Source organism: Tenrec ecaudatus, chromosome 1 (assembly GCF_050624435.1).
Source record: "Tenrec ecaudatus isolate mTenEca1 chromosome 1, mTenEca1.hap1, whole genome shotgun sequence".
Taxonomy (NCBI): domain Eukaryota; kingdom Metazoa; phylum Chordata; class Mammalia; order Afrosoricida; family Tenrecidae; genus Tenrec; species Tenrec ecaudatus.
The window spans coordinates 166,068,990-166,085,275 of record NC_134530.1 but is presented as its reverse complement, the minus strand read 5'-3'; the positions used below and the strand labels follow the sequence as shown (position 1 = coordinate 166,085,275).

At 58.0% G+C, this 16,286-nt stretch overlaps 3 protein-coding genes across 5 annotated transcripts in view; 1 reads left to right on the top strand and 2 right to left on the bottom strand.

The window, feature by feature from the left end:
- Positions 1 to 133: 133 nt before the first annotated feature.
- Positions 134 to 2,550, top strand: PAQR6 (progestin and adipoQ receptor family member 6). The gene is made up of 7 exons (XM_075540391.1): positions 134 to 222; positions 633 to 760; positions 915 to 1,120; positions 1,200 to 1,326; positions 1,566 to 1,662; positions 1,785 to 1,935; positions 2,264 to 2,550. Exons 1-7 carry the CDS (start codon positions 172 to 174, stop codon positions 2,536 to 2,538), a joined length of 1,035 nt encoding a protein of 344 aa, XP_075396506.1. The 5' UTR covers positions 134 to 171; the 3' UTR covers positions 2,539 to 2,550.
- Positions 2,551 to 3,193: 643 nt separating this feature from the next.
- BGLAP (bone gamma-carboxyglutamate protein) lies at positions 3,194 to 5,220 on the bottom strand. Its single transcript, XM_075563271.1, has 4 exons — positions 3,931 to 5,220; positions 3,668 to 3,706; positions 3,486 to 3,555; positions 3,194 to 3,377 (listed from the first exon to the last, which is right to left on the bottom strand). The coding sequence occupies exons 1-4, from the start codon at positions 3,992 to 3,994 to the stop codon at positions 3,248 to 3,250; spliced, it is 303 nt and encodes a 100-aa protein (XP_075419386.1). The 5' UTR covers positions 3,995 to 5,220; the 3' UTR covers positions 3,194 to 3,247.
- Positions 5,221 to 5,385: 165 nt separating this feature from the next.
- The window catches only part of PMF1 (polyamine modulated factor 1), a 30,982-nt gene continuing 20,081 nt past the window's right edge, over positions 5,386 to 16,286 (bottom strand). Inside the window, exons 2-5 of one of the 3 annotated variants that reach the window (XM_075563241.1) lie at positions 9,511 to 9,616; positions 8,300 to 8,400; positions 7,087 to 7,282; positions 5,386 to 5,792 (exon numbers count right to left, since the gene is read on the bottom strand). In XM_075563241.1, the coding sequence (XP_075419356.1) occupies positions 5,739 to 5,792; positions 7,087 to 7,282; positions 8,300 to 8,400; positions 9,511 to 9,616 (457 nt within the window). In that variant the 3' untranslated portion in view covers positions 5,386 to 5,738. The remainder of the gene's footprint in view (positions 5,793 to 7,086; positions 7,283 to 8,299; positions 8,401 to 9,510; positions 9,617 to 16,286) is intronic. The other 2 variants (XM_075563251.1, XM_075563260.1) reach the window with 2 other exon arrangements.

Below are 16,286 nucleotides of genomic sequence, written 5' to 3'. Positions count from 1 at the left end.
CACACACACACACACACACACACACCACCACCACCACCACCACCACCACCCACCCCCACCCCCTGAACCATGGCACTCAATGACAAAGAGGGCCTGTGCATGGGGGCAGACACCTGACCCCGAACAACCCTCCCCACTTTCTCCAGGTCAACGTGGAGGCACTAGGCTGCCATGCTCAGCCTCAAGCTGCCCCAACTCCTACAAGTCCACCAGGTGCCCCGGGTGAGAGTTTGACCCACCAACCCCATTTCCAGGGGACCAACTGGGACACAGGTTCTGTCTTAGCTTTTGGGGAGCCACACTCCCCAACCCCCCGGACGAATTCCTGCCCCTCCCATGCCAGTGTCCATCTGTTGCTCTGAAGAACACACACATACACGTGTGTTGAAGTGTGTGTGTGTGTGTGTGTGATGGACTTCATCCTCGCCTACCCATCCCTTTACTTTGCCTTTGCTCCCGCTTCGCCCCTCTCCTCTGGGACCCGGGAAGGAAGGGGCGTTACATTGGTTTAACTTGGCTTTGGGGTCCATTGTGACCTCAGGGCCATCCTCGCTCCTGCTTCCACGGATCTCTCTTAAGTGAGCACGCCCCAGGGACCCCTCTGCCCCCCTTCCTTCCATTGCCTGCCCCAGGTATTCTGGGAAGATGGCATCGTGTCTGGTTACCGACGGCCCACCAGCTCGGCCTTGGATTGTGTCCTGAGCTCCTTCCAGATGACCAACGAGACGGTCAACATCTGGACTCACTTCCTGCCCACCTGGTGAGGTGGCGAAGGGTGGTTCTGCCCCAGGCCACTCCTTGAACTCAGAGGGGTCCCCAGGCGGGCAGGGGCATCTAGGGCTCGTGTACGGGCTGCAGCGGGAGTTGGGTGGTGGGGGTGTTTCCGAGACCACCTGAGCCCATGCCGGCTGCAGGTACTTCCTGTGGCGCCTCCTGACGCTGGCCGGGGGCCCGGGCTTCCGGTCGGAGCCGTACCACTGGCCGCTGCTCATCTTCCTGCTGCCCGCCTGCCTCTACCCCTTCGCGTCGTGCTGCGCGCACACTTTCAGCTCCATGTCGCCTCGCGCGCGTCACATCTGCTACTTCTTGGACTACGGCGCGCTCAGCCTGTACAGCCTGGGTGAGCGCCGGGGGTGGGGCGGGGCTATGACGTCACCGCGGGAGGCGGGGCCTCCGTAACCCCACCCACCTCACCGCAGGCTGCGCCTTTCCCTATGCCGCCTACTCCATGCCGACCTCCTGGCTGCACGGCCCCCTGCACCAGCTCTTTGTGCCCGCCGCCGCACTCAATTCCTTCCTGTGCACAGGCCTCGCTTGCTACTCCCGGTGGGTTCCTCAAGCCCGCGGGCTCCTGGAACCCCCGAGGCCGGCGAGGCGATGGCGTGCTCTTCGCTGGGGACTGTGTGCACTCTAGCACGGGATCCTCAGGGTCACCTCCGAGCTTGACGGGCGTGGCCACGTGTCCTAAGGGCACCGTTAGCCCGAGGCTGACGGTCCCCTCCCTTTCCTGGTGCACACCTCCAGCACAGGGATGGGGACCCACCAGCCTTGCCCTCGGCCCCCAGGTTCCTGGAGCTGGAAAGCCCCGGGCTCTGTAAGGTCCTCCGCACCACCGCCTTCGCCCACCCCTTCCTCTTCGATAATCTCCCGCTCTTCTACCGGGTAAGGGTGCCCGCGGCCCGCCCCAGCCTGCCCTTCAGGGCGCCCCCTTCCAGCCCCACCAGACCTTAGATCACCCACGTGCGCTCCCAGAGCCCCGCCCCAGCCCTGCTCTCTTCGACCAGCTGGGGCTGTGCTGGGGCCGGGCCCCCCACTGCGGCCAGGAGGCGCTGAGTCCCAGCCACTGCTACCACCTCCTCTGCGCGCTGCTCACCGCCTTCCTCTTCACCTCCCACCTCCCCGAGCGCCTCGCCCCGGGCCGCTTTGACTACATCGGTGAGAGCCCGGGCGCGCCGGCGGAGGCTGGGTGGATGGGGCGTCCCAGCCAGAGGGCATCTGGAAGGGGTCTCAGGGTCCAGGCCGACCTCCCCCCACCCCTCCCCAGATAACAGCAAAACTAGTAGCATGTAATTGGCGGTGCTGGGAGCCGGGTTCATGCGCCTCTCGCTGTTAGGCACATCCCCGCCACCACCCCTGCCCCCCTCTAGAAGCCGGCCTTTGGTCCTCTGCTGCAAGAGGTGGGGGGGTGTGCGGGTGGGGGGTGGCACAGCCAGTCAGGGATGCTCTCAGAATGGGATGATCCTGACGAGCTCCCCACCCTTAGGCCACAGCCACCAGCTGTTCCACATTTGCGCTGTGCTGGGCACCCACTTCCAGCTGGAGGCAGTCCTGGCTGACATGGGGGCCCGGCGCACCTGGCTGGCCGCGCTGGCTCCTGCTCTCAGCCTGGGAGGCATGGCGGCCACACTTGGCCTGGCAGTGGCCGGCAACCTGCTCATCATCGCCTCCTTCACAGCCACCCTGATGCGGGCCCCCAGCTCATGCCCCTTGTTGCAGGCGTGCTTGCCAGAGGAGGGCACCAGGGACAAACAACAGTGAGCACCCCTGCCACCTGGGGGAGGCAGCGCCAGGCCCAGGATGCTGTGCTGTAGGGGGGGGGGGGGCGTGGCGTCTGAGCTTGGAGTGGAGGAACTTGTACAGAAGGTGCAGGAGGGCTGAGAGTAAAGGGGCGCCCACTGGCTGGGAGTGAATGGGTGGGGCGTGAGGGTGCTCTGGAGGAGCTGGGATGTGCTGAGGGTCTGAGAGCGTGTGTGCATGTATGTGTGTGTATGTCCAGGCCACGCTGCCCCTCCCCTGCCCAAAGTGGGTTGTGGGTCTGGGGGCTCCCGATGTCTGCTCAGCCCCAGGAAACACTAACATGACTGCTCCAACCGCTAACCCTCTGCCCCCACAGCTGGTGTGCCCTCTGCCAGCAGCTGGGTCCTGCTCACAGCCTGGGGTCAGCCTTGTCCCCCGTGTGTCCTCGGGGTGTCCATGGGTGGGACTGAGGCAGGACCCTTGGTTAGCCGTTAGCAAGCCACTCCACGTGCTTTCTGGAACGTGGCAGGTACAAATAAATGAACTAAAGTGTCCGTTCTAAGCAGTACTTTCTGGGCCCACCCCACCTTAACTCCAGAGACCAGACAAGGAATCATCTGCCCAGTCCTCTGCTGGGGTTTATTCAAAGAGAAGCTGAGGAGATGGGGGAGGGAGGGCCTGTGAGGGCGAGGAGCAGAGCGGCAGCCTGGGGCCTGCAGGGCCTGAGGGCCTAGACAGGGCCGTAGAAGCGCTGGTAGGCCTCCTGGAAACCGATGTGGTCGGCCAGCTCGTCACAGTCCGGGTTCAGCTCACACACCTCCCGCTTGGGCTCCAGGGGGTCTGGGTAGGGGGCTGGGGCTCTGAGAAACCCAGCACAGCAAGCTCACCCCTGCTCCCTAGGGCTCCAGAACCTCCACCACCCCTCGCTCCCACACCTTCCAGGGACCGGCCCAGGCCCCTCTCCTTACCCCAGCCCTTGGTCCAGGTAGCGCCTGGCTCTCCTTACCACCTCACTGCCCTCCTGCTTGGACACGAAGGCTGGGGAGCAGAGGGGTGGGTTAGGTGGAGAGGGCTTGTCTGCCCAACAGCCTGAGAGAAGCTGAAGGAAAGGGGGTGGAGGACCCCCACTCCCGTCTGCCTCATTTCATACCTGCACCTTTGCCAGACTCTGCGCCACTGGGCTTTGCATCTGCAAAGGAATGGGAGCCCATTCACCCCTGCTCACCCTCCATCCCTGCAGAGCCCACACCCTCCTCCCCCACAGGCTGGACAGAGCAGGGGAAAAGTGGGGTGAGCCGCTTTTAGACTGGGTAGATTGCAGAAGGGACTCCACATGCAGGATAGGGAGATGGGGAGAGGGGAACGGCCCCTGGAGGCCTTAGGATGTTGGCTGGGTGTAGGCGGCGCACTCACCTGCCTGGCCCACCAGACAGATGGCAGCCAGGCCCAGCAGGGCCAAGAGCGGGAGGGGCTTCATGATGGGCCTTGCGGTGGGTGGTTGTCTCGGAGTACTGGAGCTTCTCCTTAGAATCAGTTGGCCTGTCCTCTCCAGCTTCTGGCACCCTTTTTATACCCTCCAGCTGGACCGCTGAAGCATGGGGAGGGGGTGCCTGACCATGTGGGGGCGGGTCATGGGGAATCCACCCAGTTCTGTGGGCCAAACCTCAGAGGATGCTGTGGTGGGAGCTTCGGCAGGGGCAGGGCCTGGGAGCGAGGGGGATGGGTCCCAATCTGTGACCACCAGACTCTGAATATGGCCTCTAGGCCCATGGGGGTCTGCAGGTGGCCCAGGTCCCCCAGCCCCTACTGACTCTCAGGATGGGTATTAGCTGGTGGGCAGGCCCGAACAGTGGGAAGGGGGCATGTGGAAGGGGCTCGGGGTCTAAATAGGTCAGAGCAGAGCTGCCCCCCCGCCCTCCGCACCCCCCTAGGGCTGCAGCCTGTGATTTTCCGTTGGCTACAGGCAGGAGCCAAACCCCAGGGAGGGCGTGCCCGCCAGTGCCCTCGCTCATCCAGGGGCTGTGCCCCCATGAGACCCCAGGCAGGCCTGGCTGGGGGGCAGGGGCAGCTGGACTCCGGCCAGGCTTGAGCATTAGGGCAGGGGAGATACTGGCAGCAGAGGGTAAGGGGCGAGGAACTGGAGTTGGGGCTGGTGTCAGGTCTCTGGGCAAGTCAGGGCAGGGAGGTGGGGTGCCCTAACTGGGGAGGGAGGGCAGGAACCTCAGGGGGCTGCTGGCCCCCTTCCTGCCTATGCAGTCTCTTCTCAGCGTTGACACCCCAGGTATCCCCTTCCACATTGCCCCCAGCAGAGGACCTGTGGAAGAGCTGTCCTTTCAACCTCAGGTCAGCTTGGGGACAGACAGGAGGGTGTCCTGGCACCTTCCCATCTGACCTGTGTCCTTACCCACCCCACCCAACAAACTGAAAACAAAGCCCTGGGGGCCCCTGCCACCACACATGAGGCTCAGCTAGCAGGAGGGGTATCTGTCTAGAAAGTTGAGTGTGCAGCTCCCCAAGTGTGTAATGGGGGGGTGTCTGGTTGAGCAGGAGCTCCAGCCTCACTAGCGAAAGAAGCACTGGCCCCCACACGCACCCAACCCCTTCACCTTGTGCAGCCTGGCAGGCAGGAGGCAGGGGAGGCACCAGGGCCAGCTCCCCTGGAGGCGTCCACCCAGACATCAGCGAGGGATGCTGCTGGGTTAGGCAGAGTGACACCCCCTTGGCAGTTCCTCTGGCCTTGGGAAACCTAGGGGTCCTGGTGTCTGTATAAGGGGCTCTGCTGCCCTTCTATGTGCGCCCAGGGAGGCCTCAGCTGACCCCGGAGGGGTAGTGGTTGGGAGAGGCCCAGCAGAAGAAGCACCTCGCAGATTACAGTGTAGAGGAGGACGTTTATTTCCGGATGTGGGAGAACAAGGAAAGGCTGGCTAGCAAGGGGACAATCAGAGGAGATTAAAACCAGATTCCGCAAGCCAGCTCCTGGATGGGCAGGCCAGGAACTGCAGGGAGGATGGGGGGACCCTGTGTTGTCCCGATGGATGGGGGAATTGGAAGGTCGTGTGCTGTGGGCCCCAGAGGTTTCAAAGGGGAGGGGCGAAGCAGTGGACTGGCTCGGCCCTGTCCAGTCCCCGGGCGCCACTCTCCCAGTCCCGAGGCACCTCCTCCATCTGGGGTCACCAGCCTTGGACCTTGGCTGCCCTCTGTGCCTGGGCGCAGTGGTGTCTTCACTCAGGCTCGCTCAGCACAGCCACCAGCTCCCTTTGTTCTCTGTATAGTGCCTGCAGTCGGTGCGAGAAGAGGCGGGTCAGGGAGGAGCACCCGGGCCCTGGGCCCTCTAGTGTCCCTGACTCAGGACCTGGGTTTCCCCCAGGATGCATGGACAGGGCTTGTGGCTCACAGCATGGCATCAGAGTAAAGGCCTGCTACCCGTGCCCAGCACTCAGTCCCGGGGCCCCACTGACCCCTCTAGCAGTGAGGGTTTCTTCAAGTGGACCCTCAACAAAGAAGCTTTGGTGGGAACAAGCTCATTGGAGCTCCCACATGGGGCGCTGAGCAGAACATCACCCTCCGTCCAACTGCCTAACTTAAGACCATGGTGCCAGGCTTGTTGGCTGGGCAGTGGGTGTGGTCTGAGAGCAGGGGCTCTCCCTGTATAACAGCACGGGTGTGTGAGCAGTGAGGGAGGCAGTCAGGGCCCAGGAAAGCAGGGAGCCGAGGCCTCCTGCAGACGGGCAGGCACAGGAGGGCCGTGTCTTGTTGGATGGAGAATGAACGCAGGAGGGTGGCCGCAAGACATGGCTCTGAGCTGTAGAACCGGCCCTACAAGAAACCTGACTCTGAAGGGAGACCTCAGACGACCACTGCCATGCCTGTGGCCTGTCCGCAGGAGCAGTCGGGAAAGTGGGAGGAGCCAGAGAGCTGGCCTTCTGCCACCACCTCCTTCCAAGGCTCGGGCCCCTGCGGAGGCGTGGTGACCACTGGCTGGGATGAGGAGCTGTGCATTTGGAGGGCTGTTTCTCTCCGCCAAGTGGCTCTGGGTGGTCATGAGCTGGACAGCTCCTCATGGACATGAGAAGAATTAGCATGATGTCACCAGCCTGCCCTCTCTTGGGACCGCATGTCAGGCCACCAGGAAACCGCACCTCATTACTGCATCCCACCCAGTCACCTTCTTCCCCCTGCTGGGCCCCAAGTGGCTCTGGGCTGGTTTACCAAAGGAAGTCCCCTACATGGAAGGTATTTTTTTCAGATGTCTCCAGGCCGTTCCAGTTCCAATGTAGACCACTTAAACAGGGGCCAATGGTTACATGGAGGAGCAGGGCCCTGGACACCCCGATTTTTCACCCTGATTCTGACATGGAGTGGTCACCTGCCCTCTGGGGCCTGTCCCCTCATCTGACAGCCAGCAGGTTACACCTTCTGCACCTTGGTCTCCTGGGGGCAGAGGTGGTGGGGGCCCATTTGCAGAGGGGCGTGGGCAGGCCCTCCTACTTCCTAAGAAGGCCCTTACATTGAGAGGAGGAAGCCCCCAGTTTGGGAAGGAAGGGCAAAGGGCAGGACGGGGCCACTGACCTGCCAGGTCTGCTGCCGGGCCTGTACCTGCAGCTGCAGCTGCTCCACCTGCCTGCGCCTGGCCAGGACAGCCTCTGCCAGCTGCTGGTTCTCCGCCTCCTGTCTCTGAACCCGGCGCCGCAGGTTGTCGCGCTGCTGCAGGAAGTAGGGCACTATGGTGCTGCGCAGGTCCTCCTCGGGGACCCCGCTGGGCCGCCTGCAACGCCGCACGGGCACAGGGCACGGGCGGGAATGGAAGGCCTGTCAGGGCTGAGGGTTCTACTTCCAAAGCCCTTCAGCCCCTGTCAGGGTGGCTTCCTTCACTTCCCAAGACCACCCAGAGGCCCTGAGCTTCAGTGTCCAAGGGCTCACCGCCCCTCACTCAACCCACATCTCTCCTCTCCTCTGCCGGGGTCCCCGTGAGCCCCCAACACTCCAAGCTCTCCTACCCCGCCTTGTGACCATGTGGCCTGCTGGCCCATCCTTCCCAGGGTTGGGGGTACAGTATATGGGAAGATGAGGAAAAGTGGGCCGGGGGGCAGGATGTGTAGTCAGGAGAGTCAGTCACTTCTGAGTGTGAGTGTAAGTGTGTGAAAGTGTGGTGTGTGTATTAGCCACTGTGGGTTCTTTACAAAAAGTTGTTTTCAGTCCTAAAACCGGTGGTTTTCTAAAACGTAGTCACAAAGCATAGATGATTTGGAAAGTTACAGAAGGAGTCTACTCCCTCTGGCCAGGAGCCTCCTCTTCTGAGTGAGGATGCAGGTGGCCTCAGGGCCTCTTCTCTCCACCCACCAGCATCATCTGACTGCCATGGAGACCGTGGCTTCTGGGAGCCAGTGTTGGTCCACCTTGCTCACTTCTGAAGAGCCCCAGTTCCCAACCGCAAGCTCAGCAGTTGGGGAGCACAAGCCTTTCTGGGGGGAAGGCAGGGCTCTCTCCTCACAGAGGACTCTCAGGCTCGGAAACCCTGCGGATCTGGCTGGGCCGCTGAGCTGGCACAGGCTCCATGGTTTGGTCTGAGGCGTGCTGCCTTCGGGCATCTAAAGCAGGTGGGGCCGGCACCTGCTGCAGGTGCTCAGTGCTGCTGCATGTGGACCAGGAGCAGCGGCCTGGCCAGTCTCTCTGAGAGTCTGAGCCGGGGCCCCTCCCCTCCTGCAGGCCTGCCACAAACCGCCTCTGGGGCCTGCTCAGTTGGTCTTGTCCACCCGTCTCTGTCAGCGCCCGGCACCCTCACCAGGCTGGCTCCGTGCGGCCTTTGCCTTCCTCCACAATTTGGTCCAGGGTGTTCAGGACGGCCTCCATGTTCCCCTCCTGCTTGATCTCCTCGATCTCCTCCTGAAAGAGAGGGTGCGGGGGTGAGGGTGGGGGGTGAGCGTCCTCAGCAGCCAGGCAGAAATATGCTAAGCTGCTACGCACCGAGTATGACCGTAGCTAGTTTCCGTTCTGGGTCGTTTTGACGACATGTGGCTGTACAGTGGAGAAGATTAAGAACAAAAGTCCTACTGCACGGCCTCGAGCAGGACTTTCCCATTGCCCAGCTGAGCTGTCCAGTCTGCCCCCCACCAACCATGACACTAAAGGCCCCTGAGCCTACCACATCTGCTGCCCACTGGCTCCCGCCCTCCAGGGCTCCTCATGGGGACTAAAGGTGGCCCTTTCCTGTGCCCCGTCAGGCAGCTGGGCCACCCACCCTGCTCTCCATGCCCACCTCTCCTCCTCCCACCTCGGGCCCCCCTGCGGCCCCTGTGCCCAGAGCGCCCTTCGCTGACAGCAATGATGCTTCATGAGTCGTCTGGTGTGTGGGGGTGGGGGGGGTGACAGCCTGGAAGTATAATCCCAAGAGCTCTCTCTCACTACTGACAACAGGAGAGAAACCAGGGACTTTTTTACAGTGCATGTTCTGTGCGGCTCCATTGATTTTGGGTAGTTGATGAGATACCCCTCTGGGCCAGGTGCTCACACAGGAGGGGAGGGAGCCTCAGACCTGCCCTTGCTGAGCTCACCCGTCTAGCTCGGCAGACAACATAGAAACACAAGGATACTTTGAGAAGGAGGCATTTAAGATACCCACATTGGAGGGTGCTTGGTCCTGGACCTGAAGAGTGGGCTCTCGGGGCTGAGGAAGCAGGGGGCAGACGTGGTCTCACTGCCTTTGAGACCAAGCCAAGGACACCTGCTGGTAGCTCCACGTGACATGGGTGTCACTTAAGAGCTGCTCGAATGGCCTGCTATTGCTAATTCGCCCAGATCAAAAACACACCCAAACCCAGTGCCATCGAGTCCGCCCAGACTCATGCCAGCCCTACTGAGGGTTTCCAAGACGGTACGTCTTCCCCAGAGCAGACAGCCTCAGCGGTCTCCTGGAAAACGGCTGGTGGAGTTGAACTGCCGACCCTGCGGCTAGCCAGTACCCAACCCACAGTGCCACTTGGGCTCCTTACTCACCCGGATGGAAGTCTGCAACTGAGTAATGAACTTGTCATAGACCCGCTGGGTCACGTCAGGCTGCAACTGGTAGAAGCGCTTGTAACAGTCAGTGAACCTCTGGAAGCTGCGGGGAGGGAGAAGGCAGAGGCGGGGGGCTGACACACAGCCGGGCCCCAGCCCACCCCCACTTCTCAGCACAGGCCTCTCAGCTGTGTCCACCTGCAGCTGCAATCCCGAAGGCCCCAAACCTCAGCATGTGTAAACCCACAGAATGGCTGGGGCCTGACAGCGGCATATCTGCTGCCGGTGCTGGTAGTCCAGGGCCACATGGCCTAAATTAGCCGTGGTCCTTCCCGTCTGTGGTGCCGGGCAGGTGGCTGGGGGAAGGGACCTGTGCCTCTCAGGTAGGACACTGCTGTGTTTGGTGGCACCTTGCCCAGCCCTGGGGCAGGGCTTCCACCCCGAGGAGGCAGAGCAGAGAGAGCTCTCCGACATCGTTGTCAGGCCGCTGAAAACACCCGGGGGAGCCACCCTTCCTCTCTGGAGGTCATGTTTTGTCCCCTCTCCCCCGCTCTGACTATTCAGGCCGTTTTACATGGGTGTCTGTTCCTGGCAGCTGAGAGCACCCACACTCACACCCTTGAGGCGGAAGGACCCAACCAAGCCAACTCACTGCCATTGACCCTATGGGTCAGGGCGGAACTGGCCCTGTGGGGTTCCCAGATGGGAATTCTATTTCACGGGAGCAGAGACCCCCGTCTTCCTCCCCACAGGGCGGCTGATTGTTTCAAACTGCTGACCTTTCGGAGCACAGCCCAACTTGGACAGACACGCTAATTAACGACCTTCCTCCTCATTAAAAAAAAAATCATTTTATTGGGGGCTCCTGCAATTCTTTTTTTTCTTTCCTTTTTTAATCATTTTGTTAGGGGCTCATACAACTCTTATCACAATCCATACATACATCAATTGTATAAAGCACATCTGTGCATTCATTGCCCTCATCATTCTCAAAACATTTGCTCTCCACCCAAGCCCCTGGCATCAGCTCCTCATTTTTCCCCTCATTCCCTGCTCCCCATTCCCTCATGAACCCTTGATAATCTACAAATTATTATTTTATCATATCTTGTACTGTCTGACATCTCCCTTCACAGACTTTTCTGTTGTCCGGCCCCCAGGTAGGAGGTTATATGTAGATCCTTGCAATCAGTTCCCCCTTTCTACCCCACCTTCCCTCTACCCTCCTAGTATCACCACTCTCACCACTGGTCCCGAAGGGATAATCTCTACTGGATCCCCTGTGTTCCCAGTTCCTATCTCTACCAGTGTACATCCTCTGGTCTAGTCAGATTTGTAAGGTAGAATTGGGATCATGAAAGTGGATGGAGAGGAAGCATTTAGGAACTAGAGGAAAGTTGTATGTTTAATTGTTCCTACACTGCACCCTGCCTGGCTCGTCTCCTCCCCACGACCCTTCTGTAAGGGGATGTCCAATTGCCTACAGATGGAACTTGGGTCTCCAATCTGTACTCCCCCTCATTCACAATGATTTGATTTTTTTGTTCTTTGATGCCTGATACCGGATCCCTTCAACACCTTGTGATCACACAGGCTGGTGTGCTTCTTCCATGTGGGCTTTGTTATTTCTGAGCTAGATGGCCGCTTGTTTACCTTCAAGCCTTTTGATAGCCGGGCACCATCAGTTTTATAAACCACATTTGCTTATGCACCAATTTGTCTTCAATCATGTCAGGAAGGTGAGCATCATGTAATGCCAACTTAATAGAACAAAGTGTTCTTGCATTGAGGGAGTACTTGAGTGGAGGCCCAATGTCCTTCTGCTACCTTAATACTAAACTTATAAATATATGTACATAGACCTATTTCCCCATCCTCATATATAACTATACTTACATATGTACATGCCTGTATTTAGACTTCTATAAATGCCCTTTGCCTCCTAGTTCTTTCCTCTATTTCCCTTGACTTTCCTCTTGTCCCACTATCATGCTCAGCCTTCATTTGGGTTTCAGTAATTCCTCTCGGTTACATTACCCTTGATCATGCCCTACCAGGCCTCCTATACCCTCTTCACCACTGATTTGGATCACTTGTTGTTCCCTTGTCCCTGGGTTTGCTAACACCACTTCCTTTCCCCCCATCTCTCCCTCGCCTATGTCCCCCGGAACCATTGGTCCCATTTTTTTCTCCAGATTGTTGATCCAGCCTATCTTATTTAGACAGACCTGCAGAGATAACATGCACAAAAACAAGACAGAGCAAAATCAAGCAACAAAAGAAAATAAAACAACAAAAAACCATGACACAAAAAACCCCAACAACGACAAAAAAGAAAAGCCTGTAGTTAGTTCAAGGACAGTTTGTTGGCCTTTAGAAGTGTTTTCCGGTAGTCTGATGGGGTGCCAAGCCCTGGCCCCAGAGTCTATTTTTGGTATTCCCTGGGGACTTCATTTCTCTGTTCCCCTTGTTACTCTGTTGCACGCCCTTAGTCAAGTGTTTTGCCTCGCTGTGGTGGGATCAGATCAAGCGCAATTCCCACACCTCCAGTGTTGTCCCCTGTAGGGTTGTGGGTCAGTAAGGGGTGTCGTGTCTCATAGTGGGGCCGGCTATATGGTCTTCTCTGTGGATTGGCGGCTTTGAGCAGGAATATCATCCTCAAGGCTTGGTGGGCCAGGATGTGTTCCACTCTCTCTTCCTCCCCCTTCATTTGCTCCTGTGTGCTCTGATCAGACATGTCCCTCTCCTGGAGCTGCAGCTTCAGTGCTGTCCTCTGAAATAAATTCTTCTGGGGGGAGGGCTCCTCCTCATTTTTGAGCCTCTCTGCTGGCCCCCCCTCCTGATCCTGGCTGGTGTTAGGGGAGGGGTGGGGCAAGGTGCTGGCAGGAGACTGGGGGGCCAGTGAGGACCTCTCTGGTGTCCACTGACCTGCAGGAGAACCTTCAGTCACATTCAGGCCTTACCAGGAGCCAACAGACCCCTCATGAGCCAGGTGGGGGTGCTCCGTGAGCGGAGGCTTAGGGAATCACTGTGGGCCGACTTCCTTCGTGAGCTAGGCCACCCCACCCTGGCTCCAAAATAAATTTTTAACCTTCATATGCTTTAAAATATATGTATATTTTTTAATTAGAGGAAGAGTAAGTACATGGCTGTGCTGGTTCAGTTTTCAGGAAATGTGGGAGCCAGTCGTATGCACAGTCATTCTTAAATTTTAAATTACACAAACTTTCAATGAAACGGATACTAAGAACCAACAAACGAAATACTCAGAGCTCACTTAGTCAGTCTGCCACCTGGGCTCCGCTGGGGTTATCAGAATGCAGTTCATCTCTCCCTCCCCGTCTGTCCCTGACAGCCCCTTGACAGCTTATCAGTATGAGAGGTACACCCAAAAAACCGGAATTGTGCTGGGAGGTGCAAAGCTTCCATGGTACGCATTTTTCCTGCTAGGTGAGCATCGAGCTATTTGCTCTGAGTTAGTGGAGCCAGTGATGTTGCCTGGGAAGGTTCTCTGTGGCCACAGTGAATTTTTTCGTGAAAGAAGTGTCACTTGAACCTTGTTTTTTGTGATGGCCAATTTAAGAGCACAATGTGCATCTGTGAAATTCTGTTTCCTACTCGGAAAAAATGCCGCAGAAACTGCTGTGATGTGGAACAGAGCTTACAAGAACATTGCTATGGGAAAGGCTCAGTGTACTTTCTTTTCAAAAAAGTTGAAATGTTGATTGATGACAAACCTCATTTTGGACATCTGTCAACTTCCCGAATGGATGAAAATGTTGACTTGCAGTGCATTGGGAGTTTATTCCACCAGGCCAGACTGTTAATCAAACTTTCTATTGAGGTTCTCAAAAGATTGCCTAACAGTGTGCAACAAGGCCTGCTTTGTGGCAGACAGGGGACTGGTTCTGCCACCACGACAATGCACCTGCTCACGCAGCCATCTCAGTGCTCCAGTTTTGGCAAAAGCCAGATGCATGCCTCTCTTGCCCATGCACCTGACTGACATGCCCTCACTCTGTGCGACTTCTTTTTCTTCCCGAGAATGCAGAGGGACATGAAAGGACAGCGATTTGACGAAGGGGACGTGAAGAAAACGAAAGATGAGTTTGGAAAATGTCCTCAAGAAGAGAAACACAGATTTGACAAAAGTGTTACGTGTCATGGAGAGTACTTTGAAGGTGATAGGTGGTTTTGTAAAACAAACAAAAAAAATAATACATAACTCTGGGGGGAAAATCCAGTTTTCTTTGGATACCCCTCGTATTTCCAAACCAAACCAAACCCCCTCCCATCAAGTCGATAGGGCAGGGTGGAACTAAGTGGCCGTGAGTTTCTGAGCCTGTAATTCTCTACAGGAATAGAAAGACCTGTCTTTCTCCCAAGGAGAGGCCGGTGGTCTTGAACTGCTGACCTTGCAGTTAGCAACCCAACGTGTGCCACCAGGGTTCAGAAATGGCAAATGCCACCGACGAAGGCTCCCCCCAAAGCTGACTGGGCTACCCAGGCTCCACCTCGTCCTCATGCGAGGCACTGAGACGGGCGAGGGGGGCGGGGTATCCCTCGGGCCACAGCAGATTCCAGACATCTTGTGTGGCTGCTGGCCCAGGAGCCATGCGCGGGCCCATATGACGTCTGACCCGGCGGGGCTGGAGTTGACACAGGGTAATTGTGGCTGGACTGGGTTTGGCGGACCCTGGCAAGCCTGTTCTTCCCCTCAGCCCACTGGGCAGCCTCAGGAGGGCAAGTTTCGCCTGGCAGTGCCACCCAGGGTCTCTTCCAGCACTCTCCCTTGTGGGCTGGAGAATTCCACATGAATGAAAGACCCCCTGGAGCATACACATCTATAAAAATATACAGTGGGGTCGGGGGCTGTCCCTGGCACTCACGGGAGGGGGGAGAATCGGAAGGGACCTGGGGTGGTGTGAAGGCCCGTGTGCGTTCCCTGAAGGGCACAGAGGGAGAAGCAGGCCTGCCCTCCACCCCCTGATCTGCTCCTGCAAACTAACTACATAGGCCTGCCAGCTGCCACACTGGCATGTAGGATGACAGCCAGGCTGAGTGTGAGGCCCAGCTGCCCACCCCATTGGCCACCTTGCCCACTCTGGGCCCCAGGCGCCCAGGCCACATGCAGGAAGGTGTCCTGGCCCCACTAGGGCAGTCTCCTGGCCTTGGCCTTCCAAGCCCTGCTCAGAGGGCAGACCTGCCTTCAAACCCTACTTGACTGCCCATCAATGAGGGTCTCAGACAATCCTTTACTTCTCTGCGTTTCCGTTTCCCGCTTTGTCCCTGGGGGGACTGTACCTATGTCTCACAGGGCGAGTGTGGTTACATGTGAAGTCCTCGGGGCAATTCCCATCGTACTGAAGGCAGCTCTGACGCCTGGCGACCCGTGTGTGGTGTGACGGAACGGCACGGCACGGCTGCCGCCATAGCTGAGCCACAGTAGCAGCGATGGTGTCCAACCGGCTGGCTGAGGGGTCTGCGTCTCTCCACTCTCCACGTCATCACATGTGATGGTCTTCTCAGACACTGGTCCGCCAGACGGTCTGGCCACGGTTCATGAAACGGAGTCTCACCGTCCTGGCTTCCAAGGAGCCTGGCATATGGCTCCCCGCCCCTCTGAAGGGCAGAGCAGGGTCAGTAACTCGGCCCCACGCTGAGGCAATTGTGAAAGCTATTTTCAAAAGCCCTATTTACGGAGTTTCAAATGGAGTTGATTACATTACCTGGCTTTCTCTTAAGTATCTGTTAGGTTTGAGACGGTTTCACTACTTGGAAACCCACTGGGAAAGTGTTTAATTTACCGCCCTAAAATGTTTCCATGAAGTCAGTTGTCACACAAGTTTAACTTTAAAATAAGAAAACAAAACAACTTCAAAATACTGAAGCCCGGAATCAGTATAAGCGCTGGTAGTTGGTCAGTCGGTTTATGCAGGCAGACTGCTCAGGGCAGCAGGGACGGATGACAGAGGCACAGCAGGTACGCTAGCCTCTTCACTAGCCTGTGCCCTGGCGCTAAGCGTGACGGGGCAGCCCCACCGTGGGCCTTCCCCCTGCTCACAGAGTGCCCACTAGAGGGCGGGCACGTACCGGCCCTGCAGTCTCAAAAAGGAGCCCAGGGAGGCTTGCATCCAGTTCAAAATGGGTTCCCAGTTGCCGTCAATGGGGGCGTCGTGCGTTTCCTAGGAACCAAATCTATTTCCGGTGGGATTTTGACTTGAGCAGGACACAGGGTAGTGACACCTCAACACAAACACAAACCCACTGCCACAAGTATTTACTCCTCCTCTGTCTCCCATCGAGAGGCTGGTGGGTGCCCACTGCCCATCTTGTGGGTAGCAGCTCCCGCTGTAACCCACTGTGCACGGGAGAACCGTGACCTTGTCAAGAACTTCACTTTACTGGAATCCAAGCCCGGGGAAGTGGCAGGCAAGAACAAACGGTCCCTGCACTGGCAAGTCGGCGCGAAAGCCCTCTTGAAAGGGTTACAGGCGTGCTTGGCGCCAGTAGGGAACGGACGGCGGCCTTGGACGTCCGGTGTTGGTGAGGACGGAGGCCCCTAGGAAGCAAGAGTGACGGGGCTTTCGGTCTCCCACACTTTGGACGAGTTAGCAGGAGGACCCAGTCCCTGGAGAAGGACAGCGGGTTTGGGAACGCGTTAGTGAAATAGAGGAAGCCCCTCCCGCGATGGGCTGGCATGGCGACCGCGACCACAGGCCCCAGCTGGGCCGTGACCGTGAGTGAGGTGGTGCTCGGCGGGCAGCACTGCA